Genomic DNA, 17,216 nt, shown 5'->3' on the forward strand with positions numbered 1-17,216 from the left:
GAATCGAACTTTATGTTTCTTTTAAGCATGTCTCAGGTGTGTTCTATTGGATTAAGATCCGGGCTACGAGCTGGCCACTCCAATTTTTCAATAATAACCTCTTGAAGATACTCTTATACGCATCGTACGACACGCGGACGTGCGTTATAGTGTTTTAGTAGCAAATTTTCTTCACTGATAAACCTGTAATAGGGCTGAACATGTTCCTGGAGAATTTCCTCAATGTACCTGATCAAATTTAAGGCATTATCTACGATAACTAACTCTGTGCGAGTATCGGAACTTATACCTCCCCAAACCATTATTGACCCTCAATGAAAAATCGCAGTTTGAGTGTGTTGATAGGTGAAAATCTCTCTTCTCGTCTCCTTTATACTGACTCTTGGCTATCAGAAGCTCGTAAAGTGCCTTAGCAGTCATCTGTGAACACCTCACGAGCGTACTGGCTGTGGGTCCAGTTTTCATGTTCTCGTGCAAAACGAAGACGTGTTTCTCTGTGATGTCTGAGGAGTTCTGGACGGCGTGCTGGTCTGCAAACCTTCAAATTAACTTCCTTCATTAGTCTTCTCACCGATTGCTCACTCACATTTATTATCCTGGTGTTTTAGAGCCGGTGGTGTATCTCAAAAACTGTCAGAAAGCCATTTCTGAGTATCTCTTGAACACTAAACGGGTCTTCTCGAGCTGATGTGCACCTCACGCCTTCATTTCCTGGTCTGCACGTGTAGCTACTCGTATCCTGGTATCTTCTCCATGCATAGTGCACCGCTGAACGTGGTACGTACTGTACATTAGGTACTTTACGTTGCGGCAGTCATTGGTCTAACATTGTGGTGGCCTGAGCGGGTTGTTCAGATGTTAACGGCATTTTTTTATTGTTTGTTATGATCATTGACTACAATACAACAATAACAATATCTTAAAACGTCATAAATGATATCGAAAAAAGTTTAAAACGAACAATTCGTAACTTCGGCTTAACCGCACAAATCACAAGTTTCGAGTAACTCTTAAAAAGTGGTAAAAGATTATTCTCAAACTTAATGATTTCTTACCATAAAATTAAACAAATAATATGTTAACATATCTGCATACAAAAAAATCGTGAAAAACGCTTCAAACTTTTTTTATCGTCAAATTTGTAAGTGGCCAAGATTCCGTGCCGGTGAGTGTAGATGTTTACTACATCTACAATAATTTTCCTGAATTTTCCAAACAATTAAGGCCTACCCGAGACGCAATAATGTCGCAACTCAATAAATTTAATACATAAGGACAGTTTTGCGGCTGCATTAAAATTTTCTAATTACAAGTGACAAAGCGACTAATTAAGACGTATTGTGGATCAAATGAATCAACCCTTTTAAACGATTTTGTGTTTACCTCCTGTGCGCGTGATATCGACTTTATATTCCTCGATCGACGTTTGAAACCTCGAAGCTTGCTGGATGGTATTTTTATGAAAAAAATTGATAAACTGGAAAAAGATCACGTATATCAAAATTGTAAAGTACATAATTAGTCTAGGCTCTAGATAGTAAGTAATAAGTATTATTCTAAAGAAGTAGAGTAGAGTACCATCACTACCTACTACCTACATAATATAATATTATAATTAATCTTAATTCTAATTAACCTAGTTACTTACTCCTTTATACTAAAGATTTACAGATTCATACATTAAGTACCTCTAGGGTCTAGGATAATATCGTTTGCTACAACCTAGAACATTATACCTACCTACTTCTGCAGTTCTGCCACGTTGCTCTTGTAGGGTCTTACTTTTCTAGTTTTTATGTCTTGCGCTCTCTTGCTTTTCGCAACTATTGAAATATGCGTAACTTGTTAAATAATTGCACAGTGGGTAAATATGAATGGAAAGATTAGAATATCACGAACATTCGAGATATTTCGATAATCCCGTTTGATGATAACAAATAAACAACATTATAATGAGCAATGCCGAATACTTACTATATATTCTCAAGTGTAACTTAGTGCTGTTGTATAAGGTCTGATATTTCTCATGAATCATGTTGATATTTCTAGGTATAGTTCGTGAATTTAGCTCTTTGAGATCAAGGTTTAATTAATGCAATAACAATATAATTGGGTTCATTATTCGATGAAATTTCTGTTAAACTTCGTCTTGTTTCGCAAATTAAAATCACATGAACTGGGGAAGCTGAAATTAATTATTAGACTAAAGTATTACATGTAGATACTTAGAATTTACTTTCTTTTATGAAAAGAAAGTATAATTAATGGTTTATTTACAGAATCAGACATTAATTATTCCCAAACAGTATAACTTGTAGACTGTAGGTAGGTACTACTCAATACTTTGACTAAATTGTTCTTGAAAGTTAGGTTTTACCAAGTTTGACGTAAGAACATAAATCTTCCGTGAAATCAACACCATTATAATATATTTTATACACACATAAATTAAGTAAACATTTTTAATGTAAGACGAAAGAACTCAAAAACAAAATCATAATCGGCCCAGCCGTTCTTAGTATCATGTATCATCAGCCACATTGTTACACCCTATAGCTGATAATAAATTTTTAGATTCTTAATTCTGTATCCAAAATAACTTACCTATCTATTATTCTTTCATTTTAACATTAAATTGTTATTCATTTATCGGTATCAAAATAATTATAATGAAATTAAAAACAAATTACATAAGCTGAAATATTCTGAAAGTACGTATCAGATTGTGCGGATGAAAATAGGTCTGACCCAATTAAATTGTTATTGAATCGGATTTAAAGTATTCGGATTAAAACAGGCTTATTGTGTATTGTAATGAATGTATTGTTATATTATTTCAATATCAATTCAAAGCTTTAATTTGTTGCTGTATAAAATAATATGACCGTTTTATCGAACGTGTATATTAATATGAAATAATAAGAATTGGATTTAAATAAGTACTTAGTACCTACGTGTATGTTCTCATCGGTTCGTAGATTAGACAATTTTTTTGAATAGGTAATTTTTTTTACAAACCATAAAATGAAATACCCCTAAGTTTTAAAAACATCGAAGTTATACTTCATGCTTCACTTCAATGTGTATTTTTAATACCATATAAGTATTGTATAAATTGTTTTCATAATGTTCTTGTGAGGCTATGTGCCATTGAATAAACGTTTTCTTTCTTTCTTTCTTAACTACTTAAACCCCCAAATTATCGATTTGATGAACGAGGTCCCCACCTCTGTCCACCACTGCATTTATATGTAGATACTATTTAGGTACCTATATGAAACATATTATATGAAAATAATAATGCTATTCTATAATTACAAGCTTTCAACTTCATAAACTTATATAAATATAGATAACTTAATAGGATAGGATAATGTAATCACGGTATGCTCAAATTATCGCATAAATTATTAGCTATTTTTGTGCCACTTATTCTAACTTTACATGTAAGTAATTTATAATGGTCCGGGAGCCAGCAGCAGATTTTATGACCAAGTTCCTCTCAAGCGGTAATTAGTAAAATGCATCAAAGTATAGTATTATGAAGCCTCGTGAACGTCAGCTGGAGCTCGGTTGGGGGGAAGAGCGGTTGTAGCCTCCCGTATCAGCTGACGGTTTTTCCACCAAGATACAGCCAGCTGACATATATATTTATCCACAGTTACATATAAGCTATCATCAGGTAAATTTTTGTTTGAGAGGAAATAACGGAAAATAAATTTTTCTTTAAATTTAACTTTCATGTTCGAGACACCAGCTGACGTATAATACACCATGTTGTAACCAGCTGACTATTTTTTTTCGTTGAGATATTGGGTTAGCTACAATTTGACAAATTTTTAGCTGAGAGGAAATGAATGAATGAATGTATTTTTTTTCCTATGTGCGTGGGAGGCTACAACCGCTCACCCCCCCAACCGAGCGCCAGCTGACGTTCACGAGGCTTTATAATACTATACTCTCATGCGTCTGACGAATTATCTCTTGAGAGGAAATAGTTAACCAAATTTGCACCTGGCTCCCTAACCATAAGAAAATATAACGTTATCAAGTTGATAATTAATAAGCTCTAAAAAAAACCTTTATTTCATACACGCTGCATAATTTCAGAGTATTAAAATATAGCTAAGTTACCAGCTAAGTTACAAGTTAAGTCGTGTTCCCGCCCGCCCACGGCGCACAATATAAGCCGTAGGGCGGAAAGCACAGCTCCAGTCCACAGAAGGGCGCTGGAACGCGAACATTCCCAGGTAACTAATTAACATTTTACTTAACAAGTTTGTGATTAAAATAGTTTTGTAACTGGTATTCATATTTCATATCGAGCTTTTAAAAAATGTACTCGTGCATTTGTTACGTAGAAAGTTGTGGTAGTTTTAGAAATTTTTCTTACTTATAGAATTAAATGCAGTTTGTCTTGTTATTAAAATTTGATTTATAAATCTGGTGATGATGCGATATTGGAACCCGCATTTTTCTTTGTAGTGTAGAGTCAATAGGTAGAGTCATAATTTAACAAATAGTCTAAGCTTTAGTACACCTTAGATGAAAATGATGAGTGGGTCCAAATCCTGCCTGACGATCAACATACTTCGGTTTTATCAAAAATTTAATTTAAAGAAATATAAATGATGATAGATAAGATTAATCAAGGCAACTTTATTTTTGCTCATAATATTAAGTAGTAGGAAAAATGTGGACTTAAGTAATTAAAAATATTACAAGAAGGCTTTCTTTTTGAGATTATTGGAAATATTTAATGTCGAGGAAAAATTTATTATGATAATATTAATATGTGATTTAATTTTGTCGTAGTCCTAATGCGGCGATTACACCTAACGAGTACAGTGGCGAGTCAGTGTCCTCGGCCGAGTGCTCGGTTGGTATAAACACTTCAACGAGTGCTCGGCCGAGTACTCGGCCGAGAAAAGCGGCGAGACAGTCACTAGAATCCCAATTTGTTTACTCGGCCGAGTACCCACTCGCTATCCCGCTCGGCAGGTATAAACACGCACTCGTCGCGTCACTCGGCCACTCGCCACTCGTTCGTTTCGTTATTGTATTTTTTCAAAGAATTATTATTTTTATTTATTAATTCTAATAAATCCCACAATTCGTTAATAATATCTGGTAACAGCCGATTTGAAACCCGTTTAAATTCTTTATTTTTCGATCCATTGCAGACGTCCGCGTCGTGATCAAAACTGAACTGACTCGCCACTAGTGAAATACGTGTAAACACCCACTCGGTTCGGCAACTGTCTCGGCCGAGAGCGTATTTACTGACTCGCCACTGTACTCGTTAGGTGTAATCAGCGCATAAGGAATTCGAGGAACGTTCTTAAACAAATTATATGAGATTTTCTATAAAAATTCCTGAAAATTTTAATTATAATTTTCTTATAATTTATTACTTTCCATTAATATCCAATTTCTTTCAAATTTATCTAGAATTTAATCCATTACGAACATTTTAGTGATAAGTAGGTATATGAATATTTGCTTAAGCTGTTTCGCAGTAAACAATGGCTAATCCCCGAGACTTTGAAAACAATACAGCACAAATAACAATATCGTTGTGAAAGCCAAACAGCGTGGCTATCTGTAAAGTGCAGTTATGTAACACATCTATGTCAACAAAATAACAACCTAATTAATAAATATTTTTACACTTCCGAATAACTTCTTTGTTTTAATTTTTCTTTGTTAAAATACGCGTTAACAAACGCGTAAAAAAACAATTCGATGTGAAGAACATAGAATATTACGAGTACTTACGATAAGTAACTGTCTAAAGCGAAGACTTTTCGTTTCAGGAGTCTCGCTTAAATTCAAAAAGCACATTACGCATTTGATAATTATTAAAAGGAATTTACTATATGCCTTATGTAAGCCTTGTATGCGAATTATATGAATTATAGGGCTTCAACTTTAAGCTATCAACAGATTTAATTCAAATTTACAATTAACAGTAGCACATACCTATTCAAATTTCAGTAAACTCAATATGCATGTATTTGACTAGACCTATACGATCAAGTCACGTCTCTGAGACACGTGCAGACAAATCCAAAGCCTATTGTTACATCTTCATTATATCTCTTGTTTGTGCTTCCATGAATTTGTGGTGATATCTTCAAATTCAGGCAGCATGCTCCAATGTTTAGAGGGGAACGTGAAAGGGTTTGCATTTGAATTTTATTTTGGTAGGTACAAAAAAAAAATTATGTAATCGTCACATGTGTTTATAAGCGCAAAATTCGAGAACGGCTGAACCGATTTCGTTAATGCTTTTGTTATAATATTTCTTGAAGTACGAAGATGGTTCTTATAGAGAAAAAACGTACCTACAGATAATATATTATGTATATCTATACTGTATAAAGCTGAAGAGTTTGTTTGTTTGTTTGAACGCGCTAATCTCGGCAATTATTTCTCGGGAAAAATTCTTTCGGTGTTAGATAGCCAGCCCATTTACCGAGGAAGGCTTATAGGCTATCTAATATTATCTCGCTAAGACCAACAGGAGCGGAGCACTGCGGGTAAATCCGCGGAGCACAGAGATGTTGCTATGTATGCGTGAAACATGCGTTTGTATAGAATGATATAATTATATTACTTATAATTTACAATAAAAGTTAAATAGTAAATGTATTGTAAATGGATAATATTAAGTTCATAATCAGACCGTGAATTCATACCTTGTATTTTAATCTATTAATATTGAAAATTGTAGTTTCCTTGCAGGCTTTGTAGCTAATCACAATCAATCTTACTTTAAAATTTCTTTGAGAATAAAGCAATTCAGTAAGTGATTCTGAAGGTTGATGAAATATTCAAGCCTCAGATGGCCATTCTTTGACAAAACGCTGTACATAAGAAATACCCGGAATTTGTGAGTCAATGTTGAATGTAATTTGTGAATCTTTGAAACGATTTTTTTGACGTAGCTTGTACTTAATGGTTTTTTAAATTTAAATATTTAAGTCTAGCGCGTCACCCGACACACTGACACAAAATTTCGGGTCATTTGTAACAGGATGGCGGTTCTACAGGGGTCTTAGTACGCAATGACAAAAAGAAAAATGATGGTCAGAACGCTGATACGATATACCTTAAGATACTGTAATATTTTATATTAGAGAATCTTAACATAAAATATTATAGTATCTTCACCGTGTGTAACGCGCTTCAGTATACAAGGTAGATATAAATGCGAAAGATTGTTTAATTGTTTTTTTCTTTCAGGCTTATGAAGCAATTATGCGAAATGATTTTTGTTTCAAAATATAATAGTTTAATGAGTCTAGGTCCACGCGGTTGTGGGCTTTGCAGGACTCTAATACCTAGGTATAATATTTTTAATGCATTGCATGCATGCGTGCACATAACATGCAAAATGTTATAAAAGGCAAATAAATAAAATTTAAAAACGACTCTACCAATATAAGAAAAATATTCTTATATATATTATTATGTTAATATAGTTATTATATCATTAGAAAACTTGGTAGGTACAATTATCTCTATCAAATTCTTTATATTTCTAAACATAAATGGCTTATATTTATAGATTTCATAACAAAAAGGATTTAATTGTCTTTCTTTGACCGCCTGCCATTGCTTTACTTAGCCATGTTATATTACCTCAGTTTTACCACGACACTAAATTAAACAGGTGGATAGAAACAAAATTGGACAGAAACAGGAGTTTCATAATTGCTGAGATAGATCATAGAAATAGGTAATTGTGAATTCTTAATAAATAATAATATTACCTTAAATAAATTTACCTTAATTCTTAAATATCTTAAACGATAATCGAATAAACATAATAGTATACCTAATCAGCTTCTCTTTCTATAACAGCTATTACGATAATATCTACCCACAGTATCTACCTAATAATTCAATGAGCACCCTTGTAAAATTTGAACATAAAAAGAAATCCAAATTCTTGGCTTATTTTATCCATTATTATATAATTCTAGTACATACCTTAACCTAGGTACTTACATATTTTTCAACAATTGATTTGTTTCTCAAACAAGCAATGCTATTTAAAAAAGTTCGTAGGTAAGATTCTATGGAAAGAAATTTTTGAAAAGGTCGAGAAAAGTTAAACAATACAACACTTGACTGAAGTAAAAAGAAGCTTTAAAAACAAATCTGACCCTGTAGACTTGAAGTGCGTCGATTATTTAGAAATTTATCGGTACCTTAAGTTGAGCAGGTACCTATACATAATTGAATTCAAGAGTTTACAATATGAACAACTTTTTCTTAAAAATTACGAGTTGCTAAGTTCTTACCTACTGTTTTTGTTTTAGTGGCAAGGTGTGTAGTGGACCTTTAGAAGAAGTCCTGTAAAAATTTAGTAGTGAAATCCTGTGTCCCCTAGTTGGGTATTGGGCAGATGCTGTATGCATACATCTGCTTCACAGATCGATTTTCTTCAGGGACTAGACCCTCCAGCTTTTTCTTCATCTCCATTCGAATCTAGGCTGCAGTTTAAGGAGGCGAAATAAATAAGCCGTTTTACAATATTTGTACCTACTACAGGTGGTGATTTGTATCCAGTGGCGACAAAATGAAGTCAGCAGTATTCTTTCTTCTTGTGATGACAGCCTCCGCTTCTCCATATCAGGAAGATAAAGAAGCTCAGGTTAGTTTTCTATACTAATATTATAAAGAGGAAAAGTATGTATGTATGGTTTTCACGCATAAACTACTGGACCGATTTTGATGAAATTTGGCAAAGACAATCTTTAGACCCTGAGAAAGAACATGTACCACGGGCGAAGCCAGGGCGGACCGCTAGTATATAATAAACTGAATCACCAAGTGCGTTGCTTGTTGTGTAGGAATCTCGAGAACGGCTCGACAAATACGAAAGAAAACTATGCCTATTGAGTAGTTTCCCACGCTTGATATTTTTTCCTTCAAATAGGTACTAAACAAAATATTTTAATATGTTTCCTTGAAATACTAGTGACCTCACAATTATTAATATATCGTCTTTCCTGTCTGTTGGCATCAAGTTTATAATTATTAATCATTTTTTGACAATAATACAAAAAAAACCTTAACCTCCTAAGACCCCGCGTACAAAATTTTGTACAAAATAAAATAGTGCTATCTGACCCAGCTCTGTCATATAGTTTATAGTAGTAACCGCCCAGTGTACAATTTTTTGTACTTATTCTTTTAACAACTGTAATTTTTTTCAAATCTTCCCGCAAATAGTTTCACATGTCAAAATTACTTAAATAGTTTGTATTGTCTATGTTATCAACGCTGCCAACAAAAAAATAAGTATATTTTCAAAACTAGCTGTGATGAACGACGAAAACTGCCGCTCCCTCGTGCTAAGAGTAAGTTTAATCTCAAAATACTTATATAATCACTAGTTTTCCCACGTCACTGTTAATGTTATTTTATACTATAAGGTGTAAATATTACACACTATTAATATTTTTTGTTGCTGTATTGAATAAAGGTGATTCACAAAGTCATCAATTATTTTGTTCAATATTTTGTACATTGGTTCTCAGTATCAAACGTTAGGTATCTGCTTTTCATAGAGAGTATTTTTGTTTTTATTTTAGATTCTAATGAAAATGAGATTCTTCAGTGTCTAAATGAATTAGAATATGAGTCAGAAGCTGAAGAGGACCCTTTTGAATATAATGAGACAGATGACGAGTACATGCCAGATGGAAGAGAGGAATCTTCATCTTCAAGTTCTTCTAGTGAAGATGAACAGCCGCTTATTGAAGATGACAATGATGATTCTCCTTTTTGCGAGGATCAAGTCGCAGCAGAACACGAATTCGTCTACGTTGGACACGTGGTTGTAGTCGTGGAAGAAATATTATAAGCACTCGCGGAAGAAGGAAGTCGTGGGAGTAGAAGTCGAGGACGCGTAATTTAATATTGCCTTAATAGAAGTTAAGCCTAAAGATCTCAAATGGAAAAATTTTGTTCTCTATTTAATTTCTATAATAAACTTTATTTTTTGTAATTTTGATTTATTATTTTCTCTGCTACATTAAGACCCACTGTACAAAATTTTGTACAAAAGATAGAATTACAGAAGGTGACCAAAAATGTCCCATAGACACCTGGTATTACGGTAAAAATACTTTCGAAACCCTAAAAGGTATAGCTTCAAAATTACGACGTTTTACGTCTCTGGGTCTGACAGCAAAAAATTAATTTGTGCATAATTTTGTACAGTGGGTTTTTACGACTACCTTTGGTAGTTCCGATCTGGGTCTTAGGAGGTTAAATTAACGTTAATGTTAATAATCTTTTCGACAATTCAAAAGAAAAATTGAAATTCCAAACCGGAATACAGTGCTTAATTTTTATAGCAAACTGTCTCGTTGATGTTTTTTGTAATTTTTTAATATTATGTGTATAACGCATTCAAAGTCATTTGTATGTAAATGATAATATCAATTAAAATGTTTATATTAAATTATATAGAATGCAATATAAATTATTCATGAACAAGAATTGTACAACCTTGCAGATAGACGACTTTTTGAAGGCCGCATCGTACCTTAACTTGAGTTCAGAAGACATCGACTGGAAGACTGGACTCCTTCTTAACAGAATTTGGAATGCGTTGCAAAAGGACCAGGATGATCAGTGGGTTTAAATTCAATTTTTCTTTAGATTTCCTTCATTCTTTATATTAAAAATAATTTCAAATGTTGGGCAAGAATAAGCTCTAAATATAAATCGTTTATAGGTATCAATAAAAGTTATGTTACCTAGTTATTTTACTTCGTTTATCCAAATAATTACGTCTTGTTTACTAAGAAATTTAGGTAATTAGGTTTCGAAATAATAACCTTAGATATCACTATTATAAAACAACATCCTTCGCCGCTAAGTACAAAAAATACGAGGGCGGAAAGCTACAGTTTTTAATTAAAACAACATGGAAAATTTTACATACTGTTCTCTTACATTTTTTATCTTAAAATATTAAATGTTTTAGATACGAACCCGGTGTCGGTGGATTTGTCGTGTCAGATATTGAGATAAAGGATCCCAATGCAAAAAGGTTTTCAAACGAAATCAAGCAGAAAGAGAATAACTATAAGCTCCCTTACATTACTCCGCAGCGGAAATGGAATATCAAAAAGGGAAAAGGTAAATTCGGCTCTTGCTATGTATTTAAATACATGTTTTATTAAAGCCCCGTGTTCATAGGAACATTTGTTGAGCAACTTTGAAGTGAATATTTTAATTATGTGTTGCTATTTGCTACCAACATACGAACAATATTGCATCTTGCATCGGTAACTCGTTGAAATGTTATCGTCCTAGGAGCACAGTTTCCAGCAACATAGTTGATCAACTGTTGCCCAACAAATGTTTACCATGAGAACGAGGCTTAATATTTTTATCGGTATACTTTAGAAGGTCGTACTCGTGGTCTACATGTATGTAAAATTAATAAGTCATAATTTTACCGATAGTTTAGAAAACAAAAACAACTTTTGATACTGTATATCACTACATAGTATAAAATAAAGTCGCTTTCCCTGTCCCTATGTCCCTATGTCCCTATGTCCCTTTGTACGCTTAAATCTTTGAAACTACGCAACGGATTTTGATGCGGTTTTTTTTAATAGATAGAGTGATTCAAGAGGAAGGTTTATATGTATAATAACATCCATTAAATAGTGGAGAAGTACTGTTATTTTTGAGGTTTCTAATGTGATGTCGTAAAAAATTACATTTCTTCCGCCTAAATTGCAAACGCAGGCTGAACCCTACGAGTTTTATCAAAATAATGTACTAAGTATTATACACATTGAAAAGGTCTACAGAAAAGTCCGCGATGGTATATGTCTATCTCTTATGGATAACCCACAATAACTTTTTTTTGTCATTTACTTTTTACGACAAATAATGGCTAATTTTCGATGCGATTTTAACCAATACAGCATTAATCCTTAACCAATTAAATACCTTGAATACATTGTTCATTTAATATAGATCTATATGGCCCTTTACACCGTATGATTTAAGTGAATATTTTCGAAGATATTACAGATTTAAAAATTGCGGGACGTAGCGTTTGCAGCGCTACAGGCCGGCCGCCCGGCTATCTATTTTATACCCGTGCGAAGCCGGAGCGGGACGCTATGTTTTTATATACAACGTTCACAGTTTTTCTGTAGTGTATTTTGTATCAGCATTGCACCCGTGCGAAGCCGGGGCGGGTCGCTGTCTCGCTAGTCTTATATATAAAAATGAATCGCAAAATGTGTTGGTAAGCGCATAACTCGAGAACGGCTGAACTGATTTCGATAATTCTTTTTTTATTATATTCCTTGAAGTAGGAGGATGGTTTTTACGTAGAGAAAACGTAAATATGTACCACGGGCGAAGCCGGGGCGGACCGCTAGTTTAACTATATTACTTTTGATATTACTATTTTTAAAGATTTATGTGATTTTTTTTGGAGATTCAATTCTCTTTGTCATTTTGCAGTTAAGTATGTGTTTATGACATGAATTAATTAGATTTTCTTGTTACAGGTATACCAACCATGTGTTACTTCAAGATATGCTCGTTTAAATCATTAAAATTTAATTAAATTTATATGATTAATATCTAGTCATCGTTGTTAATTAGGTACAGCTTTAGAAAATGCTTGTTATACTATCTACTACTTAAGGTTGATGTTCCGACCGTCCCTCCATACATTTTTGATTACCTCTAAACACTTAACACAGACACTATTTCTTTAAAACTAATCATTTTATCACTTCTCTATAATGAAATGTGTGCGCGTTCGACCTTTTTAATCAATAATTTACAATATTTACTTAGAAAAACAACAGTAAAATACCGGAAAAATTTGACACTTCTACAGTAGTGTGCGTGACTTTTGCCAAGCGAAACACGACATAAAGCACGACATCTAGCGCATAGACTATATACTTATTACAGATCTAGCGCGTCAATGTCTAAACGAAAGGCGATGTTTAGACATTGACGCGCTAGATGTCGTGCATTCGCGTTCGTTATCTTATGCATAATGAGCATAATTCTAATAAATCAAAGTTCTGTGTAAAAATTGAGTAATTTCATTTCCAATCGTTCAAAGAAAATAACAATAAAATAAAATAAAACTAATGACCTTAGAAACTATGTTTTTTTTTATTTATTACTCATTATTGTTCGTCCGTCGTAGGTCTGTAAACTGTATTGTACACTGAAGGTAAATGGTACTGTAGGTACTTTAGTTCGGCGTCGTCGCTCGTCGGCTTGATATAAAATTACATTCTTGATTTCATTGACACGCGCTATGATTTGCGCGCGGAATTTCTTGTGTTGTGAATTTATTTTTGTATGCTATGCATTTTAATTGATTCAAATTGCAATGTTTCTCTAGTATGCATTTGAGACTATATTGTAAATTGTAATAATTGATCGTGGGTATAGTAATTAATTATTCTAATAACGCAATTAGTAATATATGTATTTTCGGTGGGATTCAAAACAAAAAATTGGCCCGTGATTTTTATGAAATTTCACCACATTGCAAATCACATCAATCATAGTTCATACACATGTATGACGAAAGTGATTAGTATTGTGGCTAACATTGACTCATCAGTTCATCACTGAAACCAGTGATAAATCAGTACCTATATCATATTGTGTTTGAATATTTTTAAACAATGATATAAGTATACAATTATTATAAATCGGTAAACTATCAAAGTAATCACAAACTTGCAAACATTGGTAAAATGTCCAGTAGTTTATGAGCCTATTCATTACAATCAAACAAACAAACAAAGTTTTCCTCTTTATAATATTAGTGTAGACAAACAATATGAATACGATCACGAATGCAAATTCGGGGATTTTCTAATTATTGCTAAATAATAATTGAATTCGTTTTGAAATCCATACTAATATTATAAATGCGAAAGTAACTCTGTCTGTCTGTCTGTCTGTTACTCAATCACGCCTAAACTACTGAACCAATTTGCATGAAATTTGGTATGGAGATATTTTGATACCCGAGAAAGGACATAGGCTACCTTTTATTGCAAAATATGTACCACGGGCGAAGCCGGGGCGGACCTCTAGTACTCTATAATTTTTAGTGTATAAATAGACATTTATAATGTGGTGCTCATTTTTTTTGTACTGCTAACGCTATTGTAGGTACCTATTTTCGTTGTTTTATTTCAAGTGAACACGGCCATACAATTTTGTCACGAGCCGCCTATGATTGTAGGTACTTTTGTTAGGCTCCTTCGTCGTCCGCGTCGGCTCGAAAGTTCTTGATTTCATTGTCACGCGCTATGATTTGCGCGCGGATTTTCTTGTGTTGTGAATTTATTTTTGTATTATTATTATTTTTTATTTATTTTTTTATTTTATTGATTCAAATAAAATATTTCACTAGTATGCATTTGAGACTATATTGTATTATGTAGGTATAATTTATCGTAGGTATAGTTATTCTTATAACGCAGTTATATTTTCGGTGGGACAATTTGACCCGTGATTTTTCTGAAATATCACCACGTTGCAAATCACATCAATCATACACACGTATGACGAAAGTATAGTGGCTATAATTGACTCATCAGTTCATCACTGAAACCAGTGATAAATCAGTACATATATCATATTTTATTGTGTTTGAATATTTTTTAAACAACGATATATACAATATTATTATAAATCGGTAAACTACCAAAGTACTTCCGAATTTTCAGACAGACAAACAAGTAGTTTGAACACGCAGTTTTCTTATACTAGTAGCAAAAATCAAAACCATAATATTATGTTTCCCTACTATATTTTACTAAAAGTCGAGTGCGTCGAAATCGTAAATAATAATATGTTTTTCACCTTCCTGGTTATTTTCCCATAGTAAATAGTGTTTTAGGTTTGTTGTTGTAGGTAGGAATAATAATAATTATTCTTACATGTTGGTTATGAAATGTATATTGAAATAATTTACTTTTACAAATCATTAGTGATATAAGTTTTGAGTGAAAATGCTTGGATCAGCATAATATTATATGGTACTTCAAATACATGTTTTGATAAAAAAAACAATAGTGTAATAAAATAAAACTGCGTTTTATTGTAATCAATGTTGACAATTTTAAATTCCAAAATTATTGATCAATAAAATAGTTTACACCAACAAATATAACTTTTATTTTTATAACAATCGTTCATAATATAAACCGTAGCAGGTGGCGTTTTGAAGTTCTGTCTACTCATACAGAAAAATGGAAAACTTGTTTTTTTTGTAAACAATTTATTACTCATGTTGTTTGGCAACTCGAAGCGTGGTCGTCCGTCGTAGGTACTTTTGTTCGGCGTCGCGTCGTCGTCCGCGTCGGCTTGATATAAAACATTCTTGATTTCATTGACACGCGCTATGATTTGCGCGCGGAATTTCTTGTGTTGTGAATTTATTTTTGTATGCTATGCATTTTAATTGAATCAAATTGCAATATTTCTCTAGTATGCATTTGAGACTATATTGTAATAATTGATCGTGGGTAGGTATAGTAATTAATTATTCTAATAACGCAATTATATTTTCGGTGGGATTCAAAACAAAAAATTGGCCCGTGATTTTTATGAAATTTCACCACATTGCAAATTATATATTATACAATTACAATTACAATTATTATAAATCGGTAAACTATCAAAGTAATTACAAACTTGCAAAATATGCTTTTCCGAATTTTCAGACAGACACACAATTTTATTAGTTTGTTTTAGCAAAGTAGGTACCTATACCTATACGCTTACGTCGCGCGTCGCGTCGTCGAAAACGGTGCGCCCAGAAACAAACATTTCAATTCAATTTTTCAATTCAATTTCAATTCAGTTACAATCATGTTACAATCCTTTTTTTGTTCCGTAATTTATTGTATTTATTCTAATACGATTTTTTTTATTCGTCGGCCAGTTCTACTAGGTATAAAAAGATAAAATTGAAATATAATTATTGTAGCGACAGCCATAGGTATTATGTTACTATGTTTTCGTAAATATGTTTTTCACCTTCCTGGTTATTTTCACATAATCTTATCTTATACATATATAAAAATGAATCGCAAAATGTGTTGGTAAGCGCATAACTCGAGAACGGCTGAACCGATTTCGATCATTCTTTTTTTATTTTATTCCTTGAAGTACGAGGATGGTTTTTATGTAGAGAAAACGTAAATATTATGTACCACGGGCGAAGCCGGGGTGGACCGCTAGTATATATATATATAAATGAATCGCAAAATGTGTTGGTAAGCGCATAACTCGAGAACGGCTGAACCGATTTCGATAATTCTTTTTTTATTATATTCCTTGAAGTACGAGGATGGTTCTTATGTAGAGAAAACGTAAACATGTACCACGGGCGAAGCCGGGGCGGACCGCTAGTCTTATATATAAAAATGAATCGCAAAATGTGTTGGTAAGCGCATAACTCGAGAACGGCTGAACCGATTTCGATAATTCTTTTTTTATTATATCCCTTGAAGTACGAGGATGGTTCTTATAGCTAGAGAGCTAGTTAGTTTAGTTTTAGTGCAGTGGCAGTGTAAATGTTGTTGTTGAGGTTATGTAAATTTAACACTTTAGTTAACTACCAAGATATAAAGAAATGAGGATAGGACACAATAACTATTGGTTGAGGTATTTATAAACTCATAATATACTTTTAAGAAAATCACGTTTTAATAAATTTCTAGAATTAAATTAGAACAGCTGATTCAAAATAGCCTAAAAAATCTTAATAATAATAATTACGCTTCACAGCAAGAAGAAATGTACCATATTATGTACCCGCACAAAGTCGATATTGTGTTGCCTACCGTTCGACTCAATGGCTAGGGTTGTAACTACCTTTAATAATTATTACCAAACTAATAAACCGAGTGATGCGAAATAACCATAATTCTTTTAGAGTTTGATAAAATGATCAGGCAGGTATTTTCTTTAATCCTCTGAATTCTCGGTTACTAAATTGTATCGTTGAAATTATTCTTAATCGCGTAAATTTAATAAATAATCATATGGAAAACACTTTTCATTTGTTTTTTTACTTTCACGCCCAACTACTATACAATAATTACGTTGTTTCGGTATTTTGACGAGAAAACGCAGGAAACATCCGTTGTATCATTTTAGATAGATTG

At 32.9% G+C, this 17,216-nt stretch overlaps 1 protein-coding gene across 3 annotated transcripts; it reads left to right on the top strand.

Annotated features, from left to right (window-relative positions):
* The first annotated feature begins 1,381 nt into the window (after window positions 1-1,381).
* On the top strand, window positions 1,382-12,680 carry LOC149483144 (uncharacterized). 3 transcript variants are annotated; one of them, XM_089702192.1, is made up of 5 exons: window positions 1,382-1,451; window positions 8,563-8,665; window positions 10,538-10,656; window positions 11,012-11,166; window positions 12,564-12,680. In XM_089702192.1, exons 2-5 carry the CDS (start codon window positions 8,591-8,593, stop codon window positions 12,620-12,622), a joined length of 408 nt encoding a protein of 135 aa, XP_089558318.1. In that variant the 5' UTR covers window positions 1,382-1,451; window positions 8,563-8,590; the 3' UTR covers window positions 12,623-12,680. The 3 variants fall into 3 exon arrangements, with proteins under 3 accessions (XP_089558318.1, XP_089558317.1, XP_089558316.1); XM_089702191.1 differs by lacking the exon at window positions 1,382-1,451 and adding an exon at window positions 4,219-4,250; XM_089702190.1 differs by lacking the exon at window positions 1,382-1,451 and having other exon boundaries at window positions 8,335-8,665.
* Window positions 12,681-17,216: the final 4,536 nt, after the last annotated feature.

The sequence above is a fragment of the Colias philodice genome, chromosome 13 (assembly GCF_061535455.1).
Source record: "Colias philodice isolate Cphi_HAF_F1 chromosome 13, ilColPhil1 Martin Lab GWU primary, whole genome shotgun sequence".
NCBI lineage: Eukaryota > Metazoa > Arthropoda > Insecta > Lepidoptera > Pieridae > Colias > Colias philodice.

Excerpts from the sequence above, each read along its gene's own strand:
- LOC149483144 (XM_089702192.1), top strand. The coding sequence starts at position 8,591 with ATGAAGTCAGCAGTATTCTTTCTTCTTGTGATGACAGCCTCCGCTTCT. Across the intron at positions 8,666-10,537 it reads AGGAAGATAAAGAAGCTCAG|ATAGACGACTTTTTGAAGGC; the intron begins GTTAGTTTTCTA and ends ACAACCTTGCAG. Across the intron at positions 10,657-11,011 it reads CAAAAGGACCAGGATGATCA|ATACGAACCCGGTGTCGGTG; the intron begins GTGGGTTTAAAT and ends TAAATGTTTTAG.